The 25,818-nt window shown below is 42.8% G+C and overlaps 1 protein-coding gene across 1 annotated transcript; it reads right to left on the bottom strand.

Moving 5' to 3' along the window:
- Positions 1-1,616: 1,616 nt before the first annotated feature.
- Positions 1,617-24,868, bottom strand: LOC135528564 (large neutral amino acids transporter small subunit 1-like). The gene is made up of 12 exons (XM_064957735.1): positions 24,634-24,868; positions 17,341-17,738; positions 17,034-17,205; positions 16,535-16,660; positions 10,376-10,481; positions 7,848-7,892; positions 7,490-7,613; positions 7,203-7,306; positions 6,951-7,047; positions 6,442-6,591; positions 3,781-3,955; positions 1,617-3,384 (listed from the first exon to the last, which is right to left on the bottom strand). The coding sequence occupies exons 1-12, from the start codon at positions 24,710-24,712 to the stop codon at positions 3,275-3,277; spliced, it is 1,686 nt and encodes a 561-aa protein (XP_064813807.1). The 5' UTR covers positions 24,713-24,868; the 3' UTR covers positions 1,617-3,274.
- Positions 24,869-25,818: the final 950 nt, after the last annotated feature.

Here is a 25,818-nt window from a genome sequence, read left to right as displayed (position 1 = left end):
TTACAGCTCCTTCATCATCTTCTCTCCAGTATCTTGCCTGTCAGCATTCTCCAGAGAGCCCTTAGGAATGGGAGACAAGCCATCTAATACGTTCATAGTCAGGTGCCACTGAAATCTCTTCAGGTAATCTGAGACCAAGCCTTCCAGAGTGGCCAGCAACAAGCTCAGGGACATGAGCAGGTGTCGCCATCGTAGACCACTCAGAAACTAGACTACAGGCAGTAAACGTTGAACTTTCACTTGTAACAGCTGCACTTGGAGTCTACTGTTTGGATGGTACAGTATGTCTTGGCAATTGTTTGGTCTATTGATATTTGTCAGGAGACAAATTCCAGTTGTGTATCATGTTAAGAGTGAAAGTTATAAACAGTCCCTCTGTAATGACAGTAAACAAATTCACTCTCAATTTCGACAACCTTGTCTTTATTTTCTTTGCTCTTTATTACACATTGTGTAGATATTGTTATTGCTATCATCTAATGTTGACATTCCACCTGAGCTCCACCTCGATTTTAGTGAAACATTAACCTTCAATCTCAATGGTGCCTGACGAAGACTTTTGGTCAAAAGGCATCACGCCATGCATAGCTGTATTTCTAGGCCATAGAGTTGGATAGAGGCCACACCTTTGCATCTTTGCCATAATGGCATCCGTGACATCATGAGCAGTGCCACTCAGGGCAATCTCCATTTTAAAGTAGTATATTTCTTCTTCTTCTGCTTCTACAAGTTTATCGACAGTCAGTAATCAAGGGTGCATACCACCACCTGGAGTGTGTTGTCTGAACAGGCTTGAAGCCAAGCTATGGTGATTTACTGCCACCTGCAGTTATCACATGTTTGCTCAGGAGTGTTGGAATTATGGTATCCTTCCTTAGCCAATAGGAAGTCCCACCCATTTGACTAATTCAAAATTGTAAAAGTCCTCAATGGCTCAGGCCATGCTAAAACAGGCTTCATAACAAGTGGGCCCACTATCTAAATCTATGAACCAAGACAATCTACCATCTTTAATATGATCCTTAGTGGATCCGCGACTGGCTTCAAATCACAGAGGCAGCATCCTCATTTCCTTTCCTCGCGGATATGAACTCCTTTCCCAGAGCATGCCTCAATCCTATTACCGTTTGGGAATCAATGAACACAGAGTTCATTAATCCATGCCTTAGATACTAGCTTTGGAAATCAACACAGAAACAATCGCAAAAGAGAGCATATTGCATAGAGTCAAGACTAATATTATCCAAACACTTCATATCAGATGATGATCATGGAGTACTGGGTACAGTGGTTGTATTCCGAGACCCTCCATATAGCCAATTTTGTTCTTTGGAGATGTGTCATCTTGTTGTGGGAATGGGTTGTTGTCTGTATGCAGCCAGTGTCGCTGAGCTTTGCAATAGCTGACGTTGTTTCCCATGAAAGTACATAATAATACAAATCCTTAGTTATTTTAAATAGACAGATGCAATAAAGATGTTGACACATTCAAAGCATTGCACCATCATGCTTTAGCTTGCAATTATTTCCAGCATCACTCCCTAGATGGGTTTTAAAATTAGAATGATAATACAAAAAAATATGTGAAATATGTGAAAGATAAATGAGTTTATTAATTTCGCAACAAAGACACAGACCTTTTGAACAAAAATAGTTTAATGGTTATTGTACATACCCGCCATGGTCACTGACATTTAAGTCACAATAACTGACAGAGGTACAATTGTTTCTTCCTATTCAAATAATAAAATGTATTATACCATAACATTCAGTACATTCAAAGGCTTTATCGTACATAATACGCAAGACTATGTACACACCTGAACTATGTTGTGCGGTGCATTTTGGGCCACAAAAATATGAAGGTACCCCGACAGTTTCTCCTTCATGCTGGCAGTCATGAATATACTCTTACAAGACAAAGCAATCAGTAATCCATTTAAACGTCCCTATTCCCTAAACGTCCTTGTTTACTCTATCTGTAAACTCTGTGCCTGTCAAGTTACTTCACCGTTTGTGCTTTCTGTAAGTGCAGTGACCTATTGTGCTATTGTCCCTACTTTCCCAGCGATTCAAGAATTCAATGAGGATTTTTAAAAAGTAGAATAATTGAAGCAGTTAACATTCTGTACTGCATTGTGTCCATAATTCAGTAACATGTACATGTTTGTGCTAATATTTTGTGCCTCCAGAATTTCATTAAGGCTATATTCCACACATATCACGTAAATGTAGTGCTAAAGCCCAACAAAAATGTAAATGCAATGTTCCCGTATTGGCAGGGATGGCATTCATGGTAAAATCTGGATATGTCGGCTCAATCAGAAATTACCTTCACATTTCTAATGCTAAATCTGTAATGCTTCAGGATTATGGATTGTAATAGTGCCATTAGGTGTTTTGTTTTTGTGTGACATCAATCTTAAGGCAACACATCAGATATCATATCAGAAATCCACTTTGCACAAATGTGCTTCAAATAGTAATCTGTCGAATAAATAAGTTAATTATTTGAAAATGTTTCAAAGTGAATTTGAGAATGGGATATAACTGTGTTCCAAACAATGGATTTAAAATTGATTGTAGCAATACAGTGCACAACTAGATGTTAAAATCTTAATTGTTATCATGAGTGCAATCATGTCAAAGGGAAATTAAGGTAGTTTACAGAATGTGTGGTATGAGTTACCTGAATAAAATAATGGGTTTATCACAGATTGATGGCCATTGTTCAATCAACTTAGGTAACCAGTAGCTAGTTCCTTCAACTACACTGAGTTAAAGACATACCGTCAGTTGAAGTGGGGATTAATAGTTATATAATTCATAAGTCAAATATGAAATTATCTTCAGTTCGATGAAGACCGTTTTAAGACAAAGCAGGGTATTGTACGCATTATCAAAGATGATTGGATGATTGTCTAGAGAACATACCAACACATATATGACTTTTGTTAATATAAATAGATTTTCCTTTTTAGCTTAATTCAGGCCTATTGAATACTGTGCAAAATAGGTTACAACATATGAAATGTAAAAAAGGTTAGTTTAGGAAAAATGTGAAAAAGTTTGAAAGTAAACTATATCACTGAAAAGTGGAATTGAATTGCTGGAGAGAATACAAAGAGACAATACAGTAAGAAAATGCATGTAAAATACAAAATATGTACACCGAAGCAATTCGCATAAACCCCTACATTACCAAGAGTCATGGAACTCTGTAACAAAAGCAACAATGACTGTAAACATGTAATGTTCCAACTAAAACATTGACTCAGTCATCCTTTGTTGTTTCGACTTCTTCAGCTACTTCAGCTGACTCCTTCTCTTCACGTTCTTCTGGAACGGACATAAAAATCTTCTGGCAGAACAGAGTAAAGATCTCTGAAAAAAGAAAAACACACATTTCACATGAGTTATTTTATGGTAGTCTAAAACTGAAGGCCACATTTCATTTGCAGGAATGGAAAGATTGCATGTAGAAATGTCTAAATGTGACTATTTTAAATTACCTTAACCTGTATGATTGTTTTTCTTTCAAACCCTTATTTACTTTGTATGTTCAATTTAATTTGGGAATAAACATGCAAACTTTGCATTTGAGTAAAAACTTCTTACAAATCTAGACACAAAAGAGCTTGTTACTATACGTGCAAAAACAAAAACGGCAATTTTCAAAAAAAAAAAAAAAAAACAAAACAGGAACAAAATCATTGGCCTTGACTTTGCAGTACTGTACATACAGACAGAATGTAAGAGTTAAATGTATATCCAGCTCACCTAAGATCTTCTTTACAATGTGGGGCTTCTTCCACTTGTACCCCAGAAGATAGGCGGGGATACCAGTGAGGATGATCCCACTGCCTATCAGGCACTCGAAGGGAGCTGCCCAGAAGGACACCACGATCATGAAGACACAGCCCAGCACAAACACCACAGGGACCACCAACCAAATCTGCCAGGGAAAATAAGATAAGACTAATGTACAGAAACCCAATGGTTACTGGATGAAACAAAAATGAGCTCAGCTTCATATCACTTCAAACATTCTATCGCGCTGTGGATGGACAAATATATTTTCAACTTCCTGCAGGAACATAATATTTTAATTGAGTAGGGCCAGGGCCGGTCCTTGCCATTCTGCTGCTATAGGTGAGGCCAAAAAATGCCACCCCCAAAAAACTAGAATAGTCCCAGTAAGCAAAATTAAGTTGAAAATAAATGTATTAGACGTATTTTCCAGACATTCAATTTCATTTCTGAATGAAAGGTGAAAAGTTTATTTATTTATTTTTGGAATTTTAACCCCCTTTTTCTCCCCAATTTCATAGTATCCAATTATTAGTAGTTGTCTCATTGCTACAACTCCCGTACGGGCTCGGGAGAGACGAAGGTCGAAAGTCATGGGTCCTCCCAAACACAACCCAACCAAGCCGCACTGCTTCTTAACACAGCCCGCATCCAACCCGGAAGCCAGCCGCTACAATGTGTCAGAGGAAACACCGTACACCTGGCAACCTTGGTTAGCGAGCCCTGCGCCCAGCCTGCCACAGGAGTCGCTGGTGCGCGATGAGACAAGGATATCCATACCGGCCAAACCCTCCCTAACCCGGACGACGCTAGGCCAATTATGCGTCGCCCCACGGACCTCCCAGTCGCGGCGAACCCAGAGTCTCTGGTGGCACAGCTAGCGCTGCGATAAAATATGTATTTTCCGGATGTAGAAATTAGGTTCATTTTCAGTTCTGAATGAACGTTGAAAATACTTTTTTTTCCAGATGATAAAAACAATTATTTTACAGACATTTGAAAATATGTATTTCCCGGATGTTGACATCAAGCTAATTTTTGGTTCTGAATGAAAGTTGAAAAACATGAATTTGTAGACGTCTATGTTTGGGCTCATCAAGACGTTCAGACTTGGTCCGGACCAGACCAAAAACCAATGTCTGTGGATGTGGAAATCAAGGCCAGTCCAGAACTGCACCAAAAAAAGAAGTCCAAAAGGTATTGGCATTCCTGATGCCTGTGACTAATCAATTTGGCTATTTAAGCTCTAAATATCAGCTACCCAACTTTATCAGGCGTTATCGCGAGCCTATTTTCAATGTGGTTACACAGCGTGAAATGCAGAAGTATTTTCTTTTTCACTATGATCAGCTTGTTAAAAATGGACAGATTCAAACTTGAACCCACTGACAATGGGTTGAAACTCCTGGACAACAGCTGTGATTGTCCATTATATATTGTCTATGTCTCTTTGACCTATCCTGTTTTTATGATATTTTGTTTGATAACATGACAGCACATTTTTTATTTGATTGAGAGCAATTTAGGTTAGGCTATTTGATGGGAGAAACCTCTACGATGTAAAAAGTGTCCATCTCCATTACATTGTCATACATTTTATCTCCAGCTGCAGAAAAGGCCACATACTCTTTGTACCATATCCTATATCTGCTACATGATTTATGTTAGATCATTTTTTTTATGGAACGTTGGTGGAGCGCTGCAGAGACGTGTCTCTCCAACCGCACGCTGGAGAGGTACGCTGGGAATGGACAAGCAAAATATGTTGTGCCCCTTCCTTTGACAAAGTGGGTACTGCTTATCAAAAGGTGGCATCGCTGAAGTTGGAGACTTTTATCTCCCTCACCAACTTTAAACATCTGCTATCTGAGCAGCTAACCGATCGCTGCAGCTGTACATAGTCCATCGGTAAATAGCCCACCCAATTTACCTACCTCATCCCCATACTGTTTTTATTTATTTACTTTTTTGCTCTTTTGCACACCAGTATTTCTACCTGCACATGACCATCTGATCATTCATCACTCCAGTGTTAATCTGCTAAATTGTAATTATTCGCCTAACTCCTCATGCCTTTTGCACACAATGTATATAGACTCTTTTTTTCTACTGTGTTATTGACTTGTTTATTGTTTACTCCATGTGTAACTCTGTGTTGTTGTCTGTTCACACTGCTATGCTTTATCTTGGCCAGGTCGCAGTTGTAAATGAGAACTTGTTGTCAACTAGCCTACCTGGTAAAATAAAGGTGAAATAAAATAAAATAAATAAAATGACCGTTTACCCAAAAAGCCCATATGCCATTGGTTGAGAGAAATTGTCATTGGTTTTTGGGCCGAATTATGTGAGGTTTTATGTGTTGTTGTTGGAGGTGTGTCTTCTTCAGTTTAACTGTTGATCCGCCTAATCCTGCCTAATGACGGGGCCTGCCTAAAGAAATGTATAGAAAATCTGGTATATACCAATCCAGCCATGTCAGATCAGTGATTACTTCAAGGTAGGGATGAAGGAAGGATGCATTTGAAGAGTAACCATAACCTGAGCCTCCCAATGAGCAAAATTGTTTGAATTATGTTTTTCCAATGTATTTTCAACTTCTTGTGGTCATAGAGCTGTGTACAGAAACAGTACCTTGATGGGCCTCCTGAGCTCTGGCTTGGTCCAGCGGAGCCACAGCAAGCCGGCGATCGCCATGCCCACACACAACCAGGTAAAGAAGCTGAACAGGTTGATAACCGAGAAGATGTCCCTGGACAGGGCGTAAAGCATGGACAGGAAACACTGCAGGGAGAGGAATCATATATAGACATTGGGCTCACATATTAACCCGAATTCCTCATTTCATTTTGTGATAGCTAATTGTGTTGTCCAGCTGCACACACGTTTACTCCACTCCCAACTTTTTTTCAGCGAAAGGTTACCATTCAAATGCAGTAAATGTACCACTTTATTGATACAATGTTTTATTGTAATGGGAATAACTACTATTCAGTTACTATGTACGATGTTGAGATGTACCGTATCTACAAATAATCATCTGTACCAGATTGACCAATTCTGGGTTCTGAAATGTAAAATTCTGTCTAACCAAGGATGGCATTACATTTGAGATTAATTCAGGGACCAATGGCAGTACTCACTGTGAAAATTAGGGAGGGCACTGGGGTGAAGAGGTCAGTGTGGACCAATCCCAGTGCAGCAGGGAGCTGACCCTCTCGAGCGCCAGCATAAAACAGCCTATAAGAAGAGGCAGACGAACCCTGATGATTGAGTGTTCTGCAGTTGTGCAGCATTTTGATAAAATCTCTAGGCTTTAAGTATCAAAGGATTGAATTAAAAACACACAGATACACACACTCTTTGTCAAGTTATCTGTGGATATAGATACAGACCGTGCCGAGGTGAACAGGCTTCCGTTGACAGCGCCGAAGCAGGACAGGCCCACGAAGACAGGGATGAGCCAGGACATCACACCAAGATGGTATTCCCCAAATATCTGCAATGGGAAAGCACTACCATTGAATACTCTCATTCCAATTCAACATCTCAATGTACTATCTTTGCCATTATTATGCTGTCTGTTACTTTTTTGTTAGCAAAATAAATGGCAGGAACTTAGGTAATATGAGCTCACTGTTATCCTGCTCCAAAACGTGATCTTTAATAAAGCCATCCTTACCACAGCTACTGCCTCGGACTCAACCATCACACTCGGGGGGATAGTGGTGAAATAGGCCAGGTTGGTCAGTACGTACACCACGGTCACAATGGGCATGGAGATAATGATGGACAGGGGCAGGTTTCTGGAACAGGGACAGGGGCAGGTTTCATCAATTAAAGATCATGTCATTGGGGGCACTCATAATGTGTCAGCCAATCACATTTGAGGTTCAGAGTCAACAGTGTGATTTGATCTAATATTTGTGTTTAAATTCATGCAATTTTATGACTGCATTCAATGTGATTACATTATATGAGTGTGACATTTGATTAACACTGTACAATCCTCAACAAAACCTTAATCACACATAAATCACCTCTCTGGATTGATCATTTCCTCTGTCACGTAATTCAGGTAATTCCTAAAGGAGAGGAAACAGAACATGATGCATTATATTCCAACAAAAACAGTTGAAGTTGGAAGTTTACATACACCTCAGCCAAATAAATTTAAACTCAGTTTTTCACAATTCCTGACATTTAATCCTAGTAAAAATGCCCTTAGGATGTCAGTTAGGATCACCACTATATTTTAAATATATGATATGTCAGAATAATAGTAGAAAGAATGATTTATTTCAGCTTTTATTTCTTTCATCATATTGCCAATGGGTCGGAGGTTTACAAACACTCAGTTAGTATTTGGTAGAATTGCCTTTAAATTGTTTAACTTGGGTCAAACGTTTTGTGTAGCCTTCCAGAAGCTTTCCACAATAAGTTGGGTGAATTTTGTCCCATTCCTCCCGAAAGAGCTGGTGTAACCGAGTCAGGTTTGGAGGCCTCCTTGCTCGCACACGCTTTTTTAGTTCTGCCCACAAATTCTCTATAGGATTGAGGTCAGGGCTTTGTGATGGCCACTCCAATACCTTGACTTTGTTGACCTTAAGCCATTATGCCACAACTTTGGAAGTATGGTTGGGGTCATTGTCCATTTGGAAGACCCATTTGCGAAAAAGCTTTAACTTCCTGACTGATGTCTTGAGATGTTGCTTCAATACATCCACAATTGTCCTACCTTATGATGCCATCTATTATGTGAAGTGCACCAGTCCCTCCTGCAGCAAAGCAGCCCCACAACATGATGCTGCCACCCCCATGCTTCACTGTTTGGGATGGTGTTCTTCAGCTTGCAAGCCTCCCCCTTTTTCGTCGAAACATAATGATGGTCAAACAATTATATTTTTATTGCATCAGATCAGAGGACATTTCTCCAAAAAGTACTATCTTTGTCCACGTACAGTTGCAAACCGTAGTCTGGCTATTTTATGGCGGTTTTGGAGCAGTGGCTTCTTCCTTGCTGAGCGGCTTTTCTGTCACAACTTCCACTGAAGTCGGCTCCTCTCCTTGTTCGGGCGGCGTTCGGCGATCGACGTCACCGGCTTTGTAGCCATCGCCTCTCCATTTCTCATATTCCATTGGTTTTGTCTTGTTGGAACAAGACAAAAACCAATGGACATTTACACACCTGGTTTTCATTCCATAATTACTGCATGTATTTATTCATCTGTTTCCCCTCCATGTCTTTGTGTGTAATTGTTTGTTTGTTATGTGGATTATTGTCATGCGCTTTACTTTTGCCATGTTCCGTGATTTTAGCACGTTATTGTTTTAATGTGCTGTATTTTGTGGAACGGAATTAAAGTGCACCTGTTCACTACACTCTGCTCTCCTGCACCTGACTTCGCCTCCCGTACACACCCTTGACACTTTCAGGTTATGTCGATATAGGACTTGTTTTACTGTGGATATAGATACTTTTGTACCTGTTTTCCCCAGCATCTTCACAACGTCCTTTGCTGTTGTTCTGGGATTGATTTGCACTTTTCGCACCAAAGGACGTCCATCTCTATGGGGCAGGACGCATCTCCTTCCTGAGTGGTATGACGGCTTAGTGGTCCCATGGTGTTTATACTTGCGTACTATTGTTGTACAGAGGAAAATGGTACCTTTAGGCATTTGGAAATTGCTCCCAAGGATGAAACAGACTTGTGGTCTACAATTGTTTTTCTGAGGTCTTGGCTGATTTCTTTAGATTTTCTCATGGTGTCAAGTTTGAAGGTAAGCTTTGAAATACATCCACAGGTACACCTCCAATTGACTCAAATTATGTCAATAAGCCTATCAGAAGCTTCTGGAATTCTCCAAGCTGTTACAAGGCACAGTCAACTTATTGTATGTAAACTTCTGACCAACCTGACTTGTGATACAGTGAAATATAAGTGAAATAATCAGTCTGTAAGCAATTGTTGGAAAAATGTCTTGTGTCATGCACAAAGTAGATGTCCTAACCGACTTGCCAAAGCTATAGTTCGTTAACAAGAAATTTGTGTGGTTGAAAAACTGGTTTTAATGACTCCAATCTAAGTGTATGTAAACTTCCGACGTCAACTGTACATTACAGCATCTAATATTAGATCCGTTTAGATTAGTTGTGTAGCATCAACCTTCTATAGGCTACACACTGGAATTATATCCATAGTACATAACAAGCATCCTGTGAACAGTTTGTGTCCACATTCTGATTGTGCAGGTAGACGGTCAAAAACACATGCTGTCACTGTTGTCGCAATGTAATAGACATGTTTTTAATACCATGTGTAGACGCATTGAACCCTGGATCAATTGTGATCAGATCATCTTGATTAACAAAAGTCATATGATAATATCAGGGTCGTATATACTACGCACAAAATAGAAGCAAACGGAAACAAACTATTTGAAATTGTCCAATAAGAAGTGCTTGTTAACACTTTCCATTGCATATAGCTTTGAAACATTTTGTTATGTTGGAACCTAATAGGACTTGGGTGTAAACGTGCCCTGTGTGGTGTTGCAAGGCCCTTACCATCCGCCAAAAGCAAAGAGTCCACTGTATAGAGCCAACACAATGTTGTCGACTCCCCATTTGCTGCCTTCAAATGCTAATTCTGGTGTCAGGTATGGCACATCACCTGTTTAGACACAGACAAGAAAGCAGCATTAGATGTCACTACTTGGCAAAAGGAACTGACTCCAACGAACAATGAACTGAGAATATAAACAGTATATTGAATGCATGGATGTTTGCTGCATGGAATATGGTAGACACACACGTGTACACACGCACACGTGAGCGTTTTGATATGAAGCCATATAAAGTCACAATTGTTGCGATAATTTGGCCCAATATGTTTTGCCTTTGCACACTTGCTATGTATGACTACATTAGACTGATAGAAATGACATTTTGAAAAAGAGAAAATTGCTTTTTTTGACATAGGCTGCTCCCTCCAAACACCTAACCCTGGGTTAGTCCATCTGCCATTGATGCGCTGAGAATATAATCAAGTTTGGGAGTTGACATTTTAAAATGAGGAGGGAGACCTTTTTGATGATAACAAATGTCTATCCACTCAATTATTCACATAAAAGCCAGGCCAGTGAAAAGCCTACAACTTCCGTTTCCGGGTTGGAGCGAGCGGTCGCATCTACACTTCGGTCCGCAGGTAGTATAACTTTTCATTACATTTCATTATAGTACAACGGTTTGATTTGTCTAATCTTAGCAATTTCTTCTTAGCTAGCTACATAGCCGTCTTTGTATCAAAGATAATTGCATAATTATCGTATTTCGTCGTCCTAACGTAGTCTACACTGCTATCTGCCCAGCAGCTAGCTAACGTCCACCGTCTACCAGCACTGTAGAAACTATTCACTCAACTGAACGACTTGATTAGTGTAGTGTTAGCTAGCTACATAGTTGTCTTTGCTGTCTTCGTATCCAAGATAATTGTGTAGTTTAGAGTGTGTAGACTTAGAGTGATTATCTTAATTTACCGAGGTTAGCTAGCCAGCTATTTGTCGTCCTTAATGTAGGAGATACTGCTAGCTAGCTAGCCAACAGCTAGCCAACGTCTACCGAATAGAACTTCAACAACCCGGTCAACATTCCGCTTCGCTCCACAGGTAGTATCACATTTTCATTTCACTTCATTACAGTACAACGGTTTGATTTGTTTGATCGTAGCTAGCTAGCTACATAGCCGTCTTTGTATCTAAGACAATTGTGTAGTCTAGAGCGATTTTCTAGGTTAGCTAGCCAGCTATTGTCGTTCTTTTAACGTAACGCAACGTAATCAACACTGCTAGCTAGCCAGCTAGCATCCGAATAGCAGCACTGTAGAAACTATTACACTCAACGGAACGACTTGATTAGTGTAGTGTCAACAACGCAGCCACTGCCAGCTAGCCTACAAAGTCAACAACGCAGCCACTGCCAGCTAGCCTACTCCAGCAGTACTGTATCATTTCAATCATTTTAGTCAATAAGATTCTTGCTACGTAAGCTTAACTTTCTGAACATTCGAGACGTGTAGTCCACTTGTCATTCCAATCTCCTTTGCATTAGCGTAGCCTCTTCTGTAGCCTGTCAACTATGTGTCTATCTATCCCTGTTCTCTCCTCTCTGCACAGACCATACAAACGCTCCACACCGCGTGGCCGCGGCCACCCTAATCTGGTGGTCCCTGCGCGCACGACCCACGTGGAGTTCCAGGTCTCCGGTAGCCTCTGGAACTGCCGATCTGCGGCCAACAAGGCAGAGTTCATCTCAGCCTATGCCTCCCTCCAGTCCCTCGACTTCTTGGCACTGACGGAAACATGGATCACCACAGATAACACTGCTACTCCTACTGCTCTCTCTTCGTCCGCCCACGTGTTCTCGCACACCCCGAGAGCTTCTGGTCAGCGGGGTGGTGGCACCGGGATCCTCATCTCTCCCAGGTGGTCATTCTCTCTTTCTCCCCTTACCCATCTGTCTATCGCCTCCTTTGAATTCCATGCTGTCACAGTTACCAGCCCTTTCAAGCTTAACATCCTTATCATTTATCGCCCTCCAGGTTCCCTCGGAGAGTTCATCAATGAGCTTGATGCCTTGATAAGCTCCTTTCCTGAGGACGGCTCACCTCTCACAGTCCTGGGCGACTTTAACCTCCCCACGTCTACCTTTGACTCATTCCTCTCTGCCTCCTTCTTTCCACTCCTCTCCTCTTTTGACCTCACCCTCTCACCTTCCCCCTACTCACAAGGCAGGCAATACGATCGACCTCATCTTTACTAGATGCTGTTCTTCCACTAACCTCATTGCAACTCCCCTCCAAGTCTCCGACCACTACCTTGTATCCTTTTCCCTCTCGCTCTCATCCAACACTTCCCACACTGCCCCTACTCGGATGGTATCGCGCCGTCCCAACCTTCGCTCTCTCTCCCCCGCTACTCTCTCCTCTTCCATCCTATCATCTCTTCCCTCTGCTCAAACCTTCTCCAACCTATCTCCTGATTCTGCCTCCTCAACCCTCCTCTCTTCCCTTTCTGCATCCCTTGACTCTCTATGTCCCCTATCCTCCAGGCCGGCTCGGTCCTCCCCTCCCGCTCCGTGGCTCGACGACTCATTGCGAGCTCACAGAACAGGGCTCCGGGCAGCCGAGCGGAAAACTCGCCTCCCTGCGGACCTGGCATCCTTTCACTCCCTCCTCTCTACATTTTCCTCCTCTGTCTCTGCTGCTAAAGCCACTTTCTACCACTCTAAATTCCAAGCATCTGCCTCTAACCCTAGGAAGCTCTTTGCCACCTTCTCCTCCCTCCTGAATCCTCCTCCCCCTCCCTCCCCCTCCTCCCTCTCTGCAGATGACTTCGTCAACCATTTTGAAAAGAAGGTCGACGACATCCGATCCTCGTTTGCTAAGTCAAACGACACCGCTGGTTCTGCTCACACTGCCCTACCCTGTGCTCTGACCTCTTTCTCCCCTCTCTCTCCAGATGAAATCTCGCTTCTTGTGATGGCCGGCCGCCCCACAAAACCTGCCCGCTTGACCCTATCCCCTCCTCTCTTCTCCAGACCATTTCCGGAAACCTTCTCCCTTACCTCACCTCGCTCATCAACTCATCCCTGACCGCTGGCTACGTCCCTTCCGTCTTCAAGAGAGCGAGAGTTGCACCCCTTCTGAAAAAACCTACACTCGATCCCTCCGATGTCAACAACTACAGACCAGTATCCCTTCTTTCTTTTCTCTCCAAAACTCTTGAACGTGCCGTCCTTGGCCAGCTCTCCCGCTATCTCTCTCAGAATGACCTTCTTGATCCAAATCAGTCAGGTTTCAAGACTAGTCATTCAACTGAGACTGCTCTTTTCTGTATCACGGAGGCGCTCCGCACTGCTAAAGCTAACTCTCTCTCCTCTGCTCTCATCCTTCTAGACCTATCGGCTGCCTTCGATACTGTGAACCATCAGATCCTCCTCTCCACCCTCTCCGAGTTGGGCATCTCCGGCGCGGCCCACGCTTGGATTGCGTCCTACCTGACAGGTCGCTCCTACCAGGTGGCGTGGCGAGAATCTGTCTCCTCACCACGCGCTCTCACCACTGGTGTCCCCCAGGGCTCTGTTCTAGGCCCTCTCCTATTCTCGCTATACACCAAGTCACTTGGCTCTGTCATAACCTCACATGGTCTCTCCTATCATTGCTAAGCAGACGACACACAATTAATCTTCTCCTTTCCCCCTTCTGATGACCAGGTGGCGAATCGCATCTCTGCATGTCTGGCAGACATATCAGTGTGGATGACGGATCACCACCTCAAGCTGAACCTCGGCAAGACGGAGCTGCTCTTCCTCCCGTTGAAGGACTGCCCGTTCCATGATCTCGCCATCACGGTTGACAACTCCATTGTGTCCTCCTCCCAGAGCGCTAAGAACCTTGGCGTGATCCTGGACAACACCCTGTCGTTCTCAACTAACATCAAGGCGGTGGCCCGTTCCTGTAGGTTCATGCTCTACAACATCCGCAGAGTACGACCCTGCCTCACACAGGAAGCGGCGCAGGTCCTAATCCAGGCACTTGTCATCTCCCGTCTGGATTACTGCAACTCGCTGTTGGCTGGGCTCCCTGCCTGTGCCATTAAACCCCTACAACTCATCCAGAACGCCGCAGCCCGTCTGGTGTTCAACCTTCCCAAGTTCTCTCACGTCACCCCGCTCCTCCGCTCTCTCCACTGGCTTCCAGTTGAAGCTCGCATCCGCTACAAGACCATGGTGCTTGCCTACGGAGCTGTGAGGGGAACGGCACCGCAGTACCTCCAGGCTCTGATCAGGCCCTACACCCAAACACGGGCACTGCATTCATCCACCTCTGGCCTGCTCGCCTCCCTACCACTGAGGAAGTACAGTTCCCGCTCAGCCCAGTCAAAACTGTTCGCTGCTCTGGCCCCCCAATGGTGGAACAAACTCCCTCACGACGCCAGGACAGCGGAGTCAATCACCACCTTCCGGAGACACCTGAAACCCCACCTCTTTAAGGAATACCTAGGATAGGATAAAGTAATCCTTCTCACCCCCCCCCCCCCTTAAATGATTGGAAAATGGAAAATGTTTGTTTTCTAATCCACTGTCTTGTCTACCTGTTCATTTTAGTTGTAAATGACAGCGCTTCCATTCTAGTTGTAAATGACAACGCTTCAATTGTTAGGATGCCATAGAAGCACTGCTTAGTATAATATACCTCTCTCTTTCTCTCTGCCCCTCTGTCTTTCTAGCTCTCGTCCCTGAACAAGCAGAACGGTGCATACCTTGGAAGAGTGTAGGCCTTATTGACCATGTTGGAATAAATGAACGTAATCTCTAGAGACAAACAATGATACTCCTGTGAGTTGTGGCTATTTGTTGTCATCCAGGCCTACATCAAAGGTGCAGTGGTGATAAAATGAAAATAGGGTTTACAACTCTGAAAAATGGCAATCTCATCAAGATTTTTTTTAAATAGTTGTGTTGATTTTGAACTCAACAAGATAATCTACATGCCAAATTATCCGCCCATGCGGTAAGATCATTTATCTTTGGCAAATATTTACTTTGCTTATTTTCAAGCATATATTGGGAGAAAAGTAGGGTAAAATATACTATACTATACTTGCTTTGTAACAGAAACCACATGTCCTTGACTCCTAAAATGATAAATTTGGGTACAATGACACATTGACATATTAGAAGTGAAGAGGGGAGCTGGACCCCATCCATATGCAGTGCTGATTGCTGATCTCTCTATCACTGCTCTCTTGTGTGCACAATATATCTGTGCACAATATATACTACTCAGATTTGTATGTAACGTTTATGGTAGTAATTTATTTAACTTTGTCTCCTCGGTAAGAAAAGCACCACTTATTTTTAAAATTAGGAATCCAATGTGCCATTTGTTTATTTCTGTGTTTACGTGACTAATGCTACTACTTTTTGGAAAATGTGTTGTATAAGGCTATGAGTCTTTCCTTCACCTTGTCCTGTCTCTCCTACTCTAGAATCTACATGAGAGGTAGAAGATGCTAGAGAGAGAAAACTGAAGCAGACACCCCTTCTTTTCAGATGGCAGAGTGTTCATGTTTCCCCGTCCTCCGCTCCAGTCGTAAGAATCTTAAGAGCACAGCACAAGGAACAAGCTCATTGGCTAGTTATTTTTTTAAACAGATTTTTTTTTTCTCTCTGCATTGTTGGGAATGGATTTTGTAACAGCATTTCACTGTTAGTCTACACCTGCTGTTTACAAAGCATGTGACAGATAAGATTTGATTTGATTGATTTGTTTTAGTTTCCATGGCAACCCAATGTGCAGCACCAAGGTAGCCGGAGTGGTCTTGTGGCAGCGGGACCAGATGTAGTAGGGAGAAAAGGTGGCTGCACAATGTATGTTGGATGGGTGGGTTGTCTTTAAATACAAAGCTATTTTGCTAGGAATTCAAGAGGGTGCAGATGGTTTAGCTATATCGCAGACAGTAGGCTATGAAATTTCAAAATAATTTTCAAGTTCACTTGAGTATTTTATAAAGAGATGGTTGCAAAAACACTGGATAATACACATGGCTAGCTAAGACGTGGTGAAATATGTATAAAAAGCACAAACCTATAGACAGGATGAGAGGATGTGTCAGACGTGTGTCTGACTTACCCACAGACACCGGTACATGTGTCTGAACTTACCGGTTCCGATCTGAATGAAGCCGAAGATGATGATGATGATCAGGGCCAGGAGCTTGGACACAGTGAACAAGTCCTGGACCTTGGTGGCTGCCCGCACGCTGATGCAGTTCACGAAGGTCAACGATGCTGACCGAGCGAAACACAGGGTAGAACATGATTGACCCTCGAATGTAAATTGCATATGTTTATGTTTTTATTATTTTATTAATGTATTTTTGTTATTTAAAAATGAATATACAGCAGACGTGAGAGAACATCAGTGGGGGAAAACAGTCCCTTAAAAAAAGATATAAGGGAGGCCAGCAAAATAGTAATTGAGTGAATACAGAAGTAGTGGTGGTAAACAAATATTAAATAATGCAGCTGGCTAAGAAACAGCTGTTTGGTTGTGTTGCAGTACTTGTCAATATTTGTATAATTCACTAATAATATTTTTAAAGTATTATTTCTGCAATGTACAGACACCCCGATTCCGGAGGTAAGTGATGGTTATACTCACTGAGGCAGAGACAAGCGATGAGCTTTGCAGCACTATCGGGCACACTGCAGTTTGGGTAGAGGGGTTTGAGCAGGTAGGTGGCGAACACCAACGACACCACGTACTGGGAGGACGGCCTGATGATCAGCATCTCCACCCACAGCTTGAGGAAGGCGGCCAGCTCACCGTACACCTACAATACAACTTCATTTGTCCAGCTGCAAACAACAGAGTTTTGGCTTCTGCTTGTTTCTCAAGCCCCGCAGATAGCACACAGACATACACAAACACAACCCCCAACATAACCACCCCACCCCCCCACACACACCTCCAGGATATAGGTGTAGTCTCCGCCTGACTTGGTAATGGTGGTACCCAGCTCGGCATAGCATAGGGCGCCCATGGTGGACACCACACCACACACGGCCCACACCACTAGCGAAAGACCGGCCGAGCCCGCCTCCTTAACCACCCCGGTGGGTGTGATGAAGATGCCTGAGCCAATGATGGTGCCAATGATCATGCCCACACCGTTAAAGAGCGTGATGCTGCGCTTCAGTTCAATCTTGCCGCCTGCCGCCTTGGCTGGGGATGAGGCCTCTGCGGTAGGGGTGGTGGCTTCCATGGCATCAGCAGCCGTAGGGGTAGGGGTGGATGGGGAGGCAGGTTTGAATGGAAGCTTGTCCTGCGCCGGAGGCTGGTCAGTGTTGTCCGGAGATGCCTCAGCTGCAGGATGAGAGGAAAAGGTTGAGGGAGGAGGGGGTGACAAGGTGGAAAAGAGGGGGACAAGGTAGAGTTCATTAAAAGGGATTGCTGGCACTCTCCTCTCGATGATAGTTCAGGAGTTGAGCAGCACATTGACTTTACATTGCCCTGTATTGACTTCTATTGGATGCTTATGAAAATCTGTGGGTTATAACACAGATGACATCAGATGAATGCCAAGTTGACTAATACCACTCCAGTGCATCTTCGAACCTGTTAACTTTTTATGGCTGGGGGGCAGTATTGAGTATCTTGGATGAATAAGGTGCCTAAAGTAAACGGCCTGCTCCTCAGTCTCAGTTTCTAATATATGCATTTTATTATTGGTATTGGATAGAAAACACTCTAAAGTTTCTAAAACTGTTTGAATGATGTCTGTGAGTATAACAGCACTCATATTGGCAGGCAAAATCCTGAGTTGAAATCAAAACAGGAAGTCAGAAATCTGAGCTTTGTATGTATTCACCAGAGTCCCCAATGAAATCCCCTTGAGATATGAGTAATGTTGCACTGCCTAGGGGTTCAACTAGATGTCAACCATCAATAGAAATTATAATGAGACTTCTATGATGCTGTGGGAGTGAATGATAGCAGAATCAGTCAGGTGTCTGGCAGTCAGCCATTTTCTGATCATGTTTATTCCTCGTGGTAGTCACTTGCATTCCATTGCTCATGAAGACAAGAAGGAGTACTCCGGTTGGAACTTTATTGAAGCTATATGTTACTAAGTTTGAAATGTTTCTTCGACCGGTAATATCACTTTTTGAAGTTTTTGTCTGATATAATGTTGACCAGAATTAGTGTTTGGATATGTATACAGAACGGAAGAAGGTATTTGGACATAAATAACGGACATTTTCGAACAAAACAAACATTTATTGTGGACCTGGGATTCCTGGAGTGCTTTCTGATGTAGATCATCAAAGGTAAGGGAATATCTATCATGTCATTTCTTGTTTATGTTGACGCCATCTTTGCGGCTGTGGTGTTTTTACTTTTGCGTGCCGTCTCAGATTATTGCATGCATTTCTTTTTCCGTAAATTGTTTTTGAAATCTGACACAGCGGTTGCATTAAGGAGAGGGATATCTATAATTTCATGTGTATAAATTGTATTATCATCTACATTTATGATGAGTATTTCTGTTGAATGATGTGGCTATGCAAAATCACTGGATGTTTTTGGAACTAGTGAATCTAATACGCCAATGTAAACTCAGATTTTCTGATATCAATATGAACTTTATCAAACCAAACATGCATGTATTGTGTAACATGAAGTCCTATGAGTGTCATCTGATGAAGATTATCAAAGGTTAGTGATTCATTTTATCTCTATATGTGCTTATTCTCTCTCTCTCTTTGGCTGGTAAAATTGGCTGTATATTTTAGTGAGTTGTTGGTGACCTAACATAATCGTTTGTGGTGCATTCCCCGTAAATCTTATTTGAAATCGGACACTGTGGTGGGATTAACAACAATTGACTGCCTTGAAAACGACATAATTAAAATTCCTCAAACATTTATCTTATGAGATTTCTGTTATTTTGAATATGGCGCCCTGTACTATCACTGGTTGTTGTTATATCGCTCCCGGTAACAGGATCTCAGCCATAAGAAACCAAGACAGACCAGATCTCATTAACGCATTAATGCAGAAATGTTGAGTGTTTGTCTGTGTGTGTATGTACAGTGGGGCAAAAAAGTATTTAGTCAGCCACCAATTGTGCAAGTTCTCCCACTTAAAAAGATGAGAGGCCTGTAATTTTCATCATAGGTACATTTCAACTATGACAGACAAAATGAGGGGAAAAAGTTCAGAAAATCACATTTTAGGATTTTTAGTGAACTTATTTGCAAATTATGGTGGAAAATAAGAATTTGGTCACCTTCAAACAAGCAAGATTCCTGGCTCTCACAGACCTGTAACTTCTTCTTTAAGATGCTCCTCTGTCCTCCACTCGTTACCTGTATTAATGGCACCTGTTTGAACTTGTTATCAGTATAAAAGACACCTGTCCACAACCTCAAACAGTCACACTCCAAACTACACCATGGCCTAGACCAAAGAGCTGTCAAAGGACACCAGAAACAAAATTGTAGACCTGCACCAGGCTGGGAAAACTGATTCTGCAATAGGTAAGCAGCTTGGTTTGAGGAAATCAACGGTGGGAGCAATTATTAGGAAATGGAAGACATACAAGACCACTGATAATCTCCCTCGATCTGGGGCTCCACGCAAGATCTCACCCCGTGGGGTCCAAATGATCACAAGAACGGTGAGCAAAAATCCCAGAACCACACGGGGGGACTTAGTGAATGACCTGCAGAGAGCTGGGACCAAAGTAACAAAGCCTACCATCAGTAACACCTTACGCCGCCAGGGACTCAAATCCTGCAGTGCCAGACGTGTCCCCCTGTTTAAGCCAGTACATGTCCAGGCCCGTCTAAAGTTTGCTAGAGAGCATTTGGATGATCCAGAAGAAGATTGGGAGAATGTCATATGGTCAGATGAAACCAAAATATAACTTTTTGGTAAAAACTCAACTCGTTGTGTTTGGAGGACAAAGAATGCTGAGTTGCATCCAAAGAACACCATACCTACTGTGAAGCATGGGGGTGGAAACATCATGCTTTGGGGCTGTTTTTCTGCAAAGGGACCAGGACGACTGAATCCTTGTAAAGGAAAGAATGAATGGGGCAATGTATTGTGAGATTGAGTGAAAACCTCCTTCCATCAGCAAGGGCATTGAAGATGAAACGTGGCTGGGTCTTTCAGCATGACAATGATCCCAAACACACAGCCCGGGCAATGAAGGAGTGGCTTCGTAAGAAGCATTTCAAGGTCCTGGAGTGGCCTAGCCAGTCTCCAGATCTCAACCCCATAGAAAGTCTGTGTTGAAAGTTGAAAGTCTGTGTTGACCAGCAACAGCCCCAAAACATCACTGCTCTAGAGGAGATCTGCATGGAGGAATGGGCCAAAATACCAGCAACAGTGTGTGAAAACCTTGTGAAGACTTACAGAAAATATTTGACCTCTGTCATTACCAACAAAGGGTATATAAAAAGGTATTGAGATAAACTTTTGTTATTGACCAAATACTTTTTTCCACCATAATTTGCAAATAAATTCATAAAAAATCCTACAATGTGATTTTCTGGATTTTTTTTCTAATTTTGTCTGTCATAGTTGAAGTGTACCTATGATGAAAATTACAGGCCTCTCTCATCTTTTTAAGTTGGAGAACTTGCACAATGGTGGCTGACTAAATACTTTTTTGCCCCACTGTATGTATGTATGTATGTATGTATGTATGTATGTATGTATATATATATATATATATATATATATATATACACTGCTCAAAAAAATAAAGGGAACACTTAAACAACACAATGTAACTCCAAGTCAATCACACTTCTGTGAAATCAAACTGTCCACTTTGGAAGCAAAACTGATTGACAATACATTTCACATGCTGTTGTTCAAATGGAATAGACAACAGGTGGAAATTATAGGCAATTAGCTAGACAACCCCAATAAAGGAGTGGTTCTGCAGGTGGTGACCAAAGACCACTTCTCAGTTCCTATGCTTCCTGGCTGATGTTTTGGTCACTTTTGAATGCTGGCGGTGCTTTCACTCTAGTGGTAGCATGAGACGGAGTCTACAACCCACACAAGTGGCTCAAGTAGTGCAGCTCATCCAGGATGGCACATCAATGCGAGCTGTGGCAAGAAGGTTTGCTGTGTTTGTCAGCGTAGTGTCCAGAGCATGGAGGCGCTACCAGGAGACAGGCCAGTACATCAGGAGACGTGGAGGAGGCCGTAGGAGGGCCACAACCCAGCAGAAGGACTGCTACCTCCGCCTTTGTGCAAGGAGGAGCAGGAGGAGCACTGCCAGAACCCTGCAAAATGACCTCCAGCAGGCCACAAATGTGCAAGTGTCTGCTCAAATGGTCAGAAACAGACTCCATGAGAGTGGTATGAGGGCCCGACGTCCACAGGTGGGGGTTGTGCTTACAGCCCAACACCGTGCAGGACGTTTGGCATTTGCCAGAGAACACCAAGATTGGCAAATTCACCACTGGCGCCCTGTGCTCTTCACAGATGAAAGCAGGTTCACACTGAGCACATGACAGACGTGACAGAGTCTGGAGAGGCCGTGGAGAACGCCTGCAACATCCTCCAGCATGACCGGTTTGGCGGTGGGTCAGTCATGGTGTGGGGTGGCATTTCTTGGGGGGCCGCACAGCCCTCCATGTGCTCGCCAGAGGTCGCCTGACTGCCATGAGGCACCGAGATGAGATCCTCAGACCCCTTGTGAGACCATATGCTGGTGCGGTTGGACTTGGGTTCCTCCTAGTGCAAGACAATGCTAGACTTCATGTGGCTGGAGTGTGTCAGCAGTTCTTGCAAGAGGAAGGCATTTGATGCTATGGACTGTCCCACCCGTTCTCCAGACCTGAATCCAATTGAGCACATCTGGGACATCATGTCTCGCTCCATCCACCAACGCCACGTTGCACCACAGAATGTCCAGGAGTTAGAGGATGCCTTAGTCCAGGTCTGGAAGGAGATCCCTCAGGAGACCATCCGCCACCTCATCAGGAGCATGCCCAGGCATTGTAGGTCATACAGGCACGTGGAGGCCACACACACATGGAGGCCACACACACTACTGAGCCTCATTTTGTTTTAAGGACATTACATCAAAGTTGGATCAGCCTGTGGTGTGGTTTTCCACTTTAATTTTGAGTGTGACTCCAAATCCAGACCTCCATGGTGTCACGTTCTAACCTTTATTTCCTTTGTTTTGTCATTATTTAGTATGGTCAGGGCGTGAGTTGGGATGGGGAGTCTATGTTTGTTTTTCTATGATTTGGGTATTTCTATGTTTCGGCCTAGTATGGTTCTCAGAGGCAGGTGTCATTAGTTGTCTCTGATTGAGAATCATACTTAGGTAGCCTGGGTTTCACTGTGTGTTTGTACCTGTCTCTGTGTTTGCACCAGATAGGGCTGTTTTGGGTTTTCACGTTTCTTGTTTTGTTTTGTTCGTGTTTATCTTTGAATTAAACATGAATCAAAATAACAACGCTGCGCTTTGGTCCGCCTCTCCGTCATTGGAAGAAATCCCTTACACATGGGTTGATACATTTGATTTCCATTGATAATTTTTATGTGATTTTGTTGTCGGCACTTTCAACTACGTAAAAGAAAATAGTTTTTAATAAGAATATTTCATTCATTCAGATCTAGGATGTGTTATTTTAGTGTTCCCTTTATTTTTTGAGCAGTATATATATATATATATGGGCAGAACAAGTATTTGATACACTGCTGATTTTGCAGGTTTTCCTACTTACAAAGCATGTAGAGGTCTGTAATTTTTATCATAGGTACACTGAGGGAAGGAGGTTGTTGGCCAAGATCTCGTGATACATGGCCCCATCCATCCTCCCCTCAATACGGTGCAGTCATCCTGTCCCCTTTGCAGAAAAGCATCCTCAATGAAAAAAAAGCTATATTTTTGTCTCATCAGACCACATGATCTTCTCCCATTCCTCCTCTGGGTCATCCAGATGGTCATTGGCAAACTTCAGACGGGCCTGGACATGCGCTGGCTTGAGCAGGAGGACCTTGCGTGCGCTGCAGGATTTTAATCCATGACGGCTTAGTGTGTTATTAATGGTTTTCTTTGAGACTGTGGTCCCAGCTCTCTTCAGGTCATTGACCAGGTCCCGCCGTGTAGTTCTGGGCTGATCCCTCACCTTCCTCATGATCATTGATGCCCCACGAGGTGAAATCTTGCATGGAGCCCCAGACCGAGGGTGATTGACCGTCATCTTGAACTTATTCCACTTTCTAATAATTGTGCCAGTAGTTGTTGCCTTCTTACCAAGCTGCCTACCTATTGTCCTGTAGCCCATCCCAGCCTTGTGCAGGGCTACAATTTAACCCTGATGTCCTTACACAGCTCTCTGGTCTTAGCCATTGTGGAGAGTTTGGAGTCTGTTTTATTGAGTGTGTGGACAGGTTTCGTTTATACAGGTAACGAGTTCAAACAGGTGCAGTTAATACAGGTAATAAGTGGAGAACAGGAGGGCTTCTTAAAGAAAAACTAACAGGTCTGTGAGAGCCGGAATTCTTTCTGGTTGGTAGGTGATCAAATACTTATGTCGTGCAATAAAATGCAAATTAATACTTAAAAATCATACACTATGATTTTTTGGATTTTTGATTCTGTCTCTCGCAGTTGAAGTGGACCTATGATAAAAAAAATATAGACCTCTACATGCTTTGTAAGTAGGAAAACCTTCAAAATTGTCAGTGTATCAAATATTTGTTCTCCCCACTATATATATATATACACTATATATATATATACACTATATATATATATATATATGTATGTATATATGCATATGTATATGTATATATATGTATATGTATATGTATATATATGTATATGTATATATGTATATATATATATATATATGTATAAATGTATATATATATATATATGTGTGTGTGTAAGCGCTGTCATAGGCCTTTCAGACAGATCAATTTCACAAGTCAAAACATATCCCCACTCTTAACCTCTCACTAGCCCTGTAGCAAATCACATCATTAGAAAACCCTAGCTAACCCCATACCACCTCGAGATGCCTGAAAGATGTGCATGACCAAATACATATACAGTACATGAACATCCATATATAAATGCATGCAATGCTGCACCAGATTATGCAGTAGCCTGAGCATCTGATGCAACTCTGCGCCATGTGGTATCTAGGCTAGGCTAAAGTATGTGTGTGTGTGTTTATGTGTGTGTGTTGTGCGGGAGTGGTGTACCTACCCTCCATCTTCTCCTGGTCCTCGGTTGCCGTCTTCAAGCTCTCCTGGCTGTTCCATGGTTTCAGCTCCGGCTCTGCCATCCTGTTGTTCGTTTAGCCCCCTTATCTCTTTTACCCTTCCTTTTTTGCTCTCTTCCTCCAAGCTAGTCTTCCCTACAGTCTCTCTTTCTCACACACACCCTCCCTCTGTTTCTCTCCTCCTCCCTCTTTTTCTCCTGCACACTATCTCTCGTCCCGCTTGTCTCCCTCTCTCCAGTGTGATAGTGAGTGCAGCAGAGGTAGCAGCAGACCTAGTGTGGTGCCTGATGTGGTGATGGTGATGCTGCCACCTAGCCTACGCCCACTTCTGATGAATGATGGGAGAGATAGAGAGCTCAGAGAGGGGGAACTAGGTCATTGTCAGCTTTTGGAGGGACTACAGCCACGTGACAAATCTTTTTGTGCCGTGTGTGAGGCAACAATGTGTGTGTGGCTGTGTGCTTTGATGCGAGCGTGCCACACGGACAAAGAATGCAAAAAGCTCCGGCACTCCACCTAGTGGCCATGACAGAGAAGTCCATTGTCTTTGTTCTCTCTCCCATGCTGAAAGGTGCCTGAGGGAATAGAATGGGTCATATAGAATGTATCGGATCTAAAAAAAAAAAGCCTCAGCCCCAAAAATCCATCTTGGATGTCATTCTCCAAATATATACAGAGAGTACTGCATTTCCCTTGGGATACAATCCTTCCAGGAGGATACCCTTTGACCACAACTAGGCCTAATTAATGACTGCAAGTCATACTATCCAATAACAATTCTATGGAAGTAACTACAACTTTTTAGCCCTCATATCTGGATATGTGTGATTGAATATGAAGTTGAAACCCTGCATGGCAGTCATTCTAAGTCATCAATTTATGTATCTGACGTATTTCCACTAGATGTCACTCTTACATGTGCATAAGGGAGAGATAAAGTGGTTATGGCTTGTGATTTCTTGCTGCCCATTCCTGTTTGCATTTTCATAAAAGTGCATTCTGAGAATGAGCCATGTTCTTTTAATGCACTAGTTTTACTTGCAATACCTATCACACTGCCAAAGGTGACCTGTGAGTACCAAGCTCCAATTCATGATGGAACATCTCATCTACAGATGATAATGCATGGACAGGTTGTATAACATAAAAGGTAAAGGTGATTAGGATGA

The sequence above is a fragment of the Oncorhynchus masou genome, chromosome 33 (genome assembly GCF_036934945.1).
Source record: "Oncorhynchus masou masou isolate Uvic2021 chromosome 33, UVic_Omas_1.1, whole genome shotgun sequence".
In the NCBI taxonomy this organism is placed as follows: domain Eukaryota; kingdom Metazoa; phylum Chordata; class Actinopteri; order Salmoniformes; family Salmonidae; genus Oncorhynchus; species Oncorhynchus masou.
This window is presented reverse-complemented; position numbering and strand designations above follow the sequence as displayed.